The sequence below is a fragment of the Brassica napus genome, chromosome A3 (genome assembly GCF_020379485.1).
Source record: "Brassica napus cultivar Da-Ae chromosome A3, Da-Ae, whole genome shotgun sequence".
NCBI classification, from domain to species: domain Eukaryota; kingdom Viridiplantae; phylum Streptophyta; class Magnoliopsida; order Brassicales; family Brassicaceae; genus Brassica; species Brassica napus.
In genome coordinates, this window is record NC_063436.1 from 27265818 (window position 1) to 27269868 (window position 4051).

Sequence of the window (4051 nt, forward strand, 5' to 3'; positions counted from 1 at the left end):
TAAGTTCGTTAATCCGCATAATCTTGCATACCAAATATACAATGCAATTATTGATGGATATAAAATCAATAACGGCTGTAAAAGTAAACGGTGATATTTTTCCTTTGCTTTTACGAAAGTAATACATCTCCTTTTGCCATAGAACCATTATTTTGTAAAGTGATTTTCCTTTATAGAACCATTATTTTGTTTGTAAAGTGATTTTCTTAACGACAATGCAAACAACGTACGTACCAATGGTCTATTACAAAATTCTTACAAGTATATGCCAATATGTCAAAATCTATATCTTTTCTTAACATAAAGTCTAAATCTTCACAACAGTTACAGTCGTACATGTAATTATAATTCTTCATAAAAGTGTTTATATTACATTTGTTTTTTCCAAAAATAAATATCCAAAGTGCAAGTAAGTATATGAATTGCAAGAGTACTATAAAAGTTCTAATTATATAGCGATAGATGTCCCATGACATGTTACATCAAATGACGATTATACCCTTCATCTTCCTCAACGTCCATTGCCTGCCTAGTTTCACCTTCCTTTCATTCTCCTCCTCTATATATATCAACACTTCTCTTTCCTTCTTCCTCACACACTAAAAGCTCCTAACAAACATAAGCTTATCTCCTTCTCACCCATCTCAAAATTGTGCCAGCTTCTCTCTGAAACCAAACCATGCCTGAGGCACCAAAGTATGAATCTTTAGATGCTTTCGATCTGACCCTCGACGAGAAGAACAAGAGGAAACTTCAGTTAATCGAGGAACTGACCTCAAACGCCGACCAAGTCCAGAAACGTGTCTTGGAGGAGATCTTGATCCGTAATGCTGACGTGGAGTATCTCAGGCGTCATGACCTCAACGGTCGCACAGACCGAGAGACGTTCAAGAACGTGATGCCTGTTATAACCTATGAGGATATCCAGCCTGAGATCAACAGGATTGCTAACGGTGATAAATCTCCTATCCTCTCTTCAAAGCCTATCTCCGAGTTCCTCACCAGGTTCGTTATTAACATCCTCTCTTCTTCTTCTTCTTCTTCTTCTTCTTCTTCTTCAAAATGCTCTGTTTTGCTCTGTTTTTGCTCTGTTTTGCTCTGTTTTACTCTGTTTTTCAAGAACCTAACGAAGCTTTCTATATGTTCTTTGACAGCTCTGGGACATCTGGTGGGCAGAGGAAGCTAATGCCGACAATCGAAGAAGAACTAGACCGGAGATCACTTCTCTACAGTTTCTTGATGCCTGTGATGAGCCAGTTCGTTCCTGGTCTCGACAAAGGCAAAGGAATGTATTTCTTGTTCATCAAGTCTGAATCCAAGACGCCAGGAGGCCTCCCTGCTCGTCCCGTCTTAACCAGTTACTACAAATCTTCCCATTTCAAAGAAAGACCCTTTGACCCTTACACCGACTACACAAGCCCCAACGAGACCATCCTTTGCCCTGACTCTTACCAGAGCATGTACTCTCAGATGCTTTGTGGCTTATGCCAACACCAGGAGGTTCTTCGTGTCGGTGCCGTTTTCGCCTCTGGTTTCATCAGAGCTATCAAGTTTCTTGAGAAGCACTGGATCGAGCTGGTCCGTGACATCAGAACCGGTACCTTAAGCTCCCTGATCACTGATCCTTCAGTGCGTGAGGCGGTCGCCAAGATCCTTAAACCTAGTCCAAAACTCGCGGATTTCGTGGAGTTCGAGTGTAAGAAGAAGTCTTGGCAAGGGATCATCACTAGGTTGTGGCCTAACACGAAGTATGTGGATGTGATTGTGACAGGGACGATGTCTCAGTACATTCCAACTTTGGATTACTACAGCAATGGCTTGCCTCTTGTCTGCACAATGTATGCTTCTTCCGAATGTTACTTTGGTGTGAACCTAAGGCCACTATGCAAACCTAGCGAGGTCTCTTACACGCTCATACCAACCATGGCTTATTTCGAGTTCTTGCCTGTTCATAGAAACACAGGTGTTACTAACTCCATCAATCTACCTAAAGCACTCACGGAGAAAGAGCAACAAGAGCTTGTTGATCTTGTTGATGTTAAACTTGGTCAGGAGTACGAGCTTGTTGTCACCACTTATGCCGGTAAGAAAATAAAACATATTCTATAATAGCACATAATTATTTTCAAAAATAGTATAAAAATTATATTTAGATTTTTGGGTTTAGTGATTATGGTTTACTAGTATCGACTAGGTGGAGGTTAGGGTAAAATTTAGAATTCAGAGTAATTTAGCTTTTCTTTTTTTGGCTATTTTAGTGATTTTTCTATTGTATGCTATTTTTGACATGGTATAAATTATGATAAGAGATTTGCCCTAAGAAAATAGAGAATTTCTATTAATTTATAACAAAAAAAAAATACACTTTAAGGGTTTAGTCTTATGTTTGTGTGCTTTGTGATTTTGATGCAGGGCTTTGTAGATACAGAGTTGGTGATTTGTTGAGAGTGACTGGATTCAAGAACAAGGCACCTCAATTTAGTTTCATATGCCGCAAGAATGTGGTCTTAAGCATAGATTCCGACAAGACCGATGAAGTTGAGCTTCAGAACGCGGTAAAGAACGCAATGACACATCTTGTCCCATTTGATGCCTCACTCTCTGAGTATACTAGCTATGCGGATACAAGTTCTATCCCTGGCCATTACGTCCTGTTCTGGGAGCTATGTTTGGATGGAAACACACCGATCCCTCCTTCTGTCTTTGAGGATTGCTGCCTAGCCGTGGAAGAGTCGTTCAACTCTGTTTATAGACAAGGAAGGGTTAGTGACAAGTCCATAGGCCCACTCGAGATCAAGATTGTTGAGCCGGGGACGTTTGATAAGCTCATGGATTATGCGATCAGCTTGGGAGCATCTATTAATCAGTATAAGACGCCTAGATGCGTGAAGTTTGCTCCAATTATTGAGCTGTTGAACTCAAGAGTTGTTGATAGTTACTTCAGCCCCAAGTGTCCTAAATGGGTCCCTGGTCATAAACAGTGGGGAAGTAACTAAGTTGGAATCAGGAAACGTGAAGAGATAGTCTTTGAAGTAGAAGGTTTGGGATTTGCAAAGGATATCTCATGTCTCTCTAATCTTGATCTTAGTTTAGTTTTTGGTTTTTTTGTTGGTATTTTTTATGCATAGTCCCTTTGGTTTTGAAAACCAGTTGTACAAAAGCAAATCATGTTTCTCCAAGCAGCTCTCTGTCCTCTCTCCATCACTTTCTTGAGCCTCTAAACTTTATATTTGAGTGATTAATTGGCTGGATCCTTTACCGTTAACAACGGTAAATAGCAATGTGCTAAGTTAATTTTGTTAAAAGAAGAAAATCAATCTCTGATAACAACACTATGACCACTGTTTGTGTTGGGTTTCTGTTAAAACAAAAGCAAAATCATGGATGAATTAAAAAAAAAAATAGTTTGAGCACAAAGGAAAACTTCAAACTTTTCGTAGTAGTAGCTAGTTTTGAGAACGCATATGAGTTCTCGTAGTAGTAGCTAGTTTAATTGTGGCATACTTGTGTTGTAAGTCCCATTTTTGCATCCTTCGGGTATGTATCGGTGTTAATATTTAATGGAAATTTATATTTAAAAAAAAAAAAAAAAAAAAAAACTTCAAACTTTTCCTTGTAGATAACTGATGATTGTTTATTAAATATAGTTTGTTGTCACTAACCTAATGAAACTACTTTTTAATCTTGAGACATAATATAGTCTTTTATACATATGAGAGATGATACTACTTAAAATCGTAAAATATGCCATAATTGATATTGTATAACTTAGCTCTTTGAGCATGATCAGAAGGAACGTACGTAGACGCATCCACAACTAAATAACTTCCCATAATTTTCATATATTTATCATCTTGAAAGCAGCAATAAATATTAAAGAGAAGATAGATACATTCAAGTCTAGATACAAGTGTTCCCTATGTAAGGATCAAAGACAACAACACTGGCCTGGAATTAATGCTACGTTGGCAGGTCCTTTTTAGTGACATATAAACAACCCGTCAATTCACATATGTTATTTTTATAATTAAAAACTTTAAGTTGCAAAAGA

General features: G+C 38.0%; 1 protein-coding gene across 1 annotated transcript; it reads left to right on the top strand.

The window, feature by feature from the left end:
• The first annotated feature begins 477 nt into the window (after positions 1–477).
• LOC106440950 (indole-3-acetic acid-amido synthetase GH3.5) lies at positions 478–3265 on the top strand. The gene is made up of 3 exons (XM_013882728.3): positions 478–1005; positions 1155–2083; positions 2413–3265. The coding sequence occupies exons 1-3, from the start codon at positions 680–682 to the stop codon at positions 2994–2996; spliced, it is 1839 nt and encodes a 612-aa protein (XP_013738182.2). The 5' UTR covers positions 478–679; the 3' UTR covers positions 2997–3265.
• The last annotated feature ends 786 nt before the right edge of the window (positions 3266–4051 follow it).

What these genes read in the sequence shown, in the direction of transcription:
- LOC106440950 (XM_013882728.3), top strand. Translation starts at nt 680, where the DNA reads ATGCCTGAGGCACCAAAGTATGAATCTTTAGATGCTTTCGATCTGACC. An exon ending in ATCTCCGAGTTCCTCACCAG is followed by an intron (nt 1,006 to 1,154) that starts GTTCGTTATTAA and finishes GTTCTTTGACAG; the next exon opens with CTCTGGGACATCTGGTGGGC. An exon ending in TGTTGTCACCACTTATGCCG is followed by an intron (nt 2,084 to 2,412) that starts GTAAGAAAATAA and finishes ATTTTGATGCAG; the next exon opens with GGCTTTGTAGATACAGAGTT.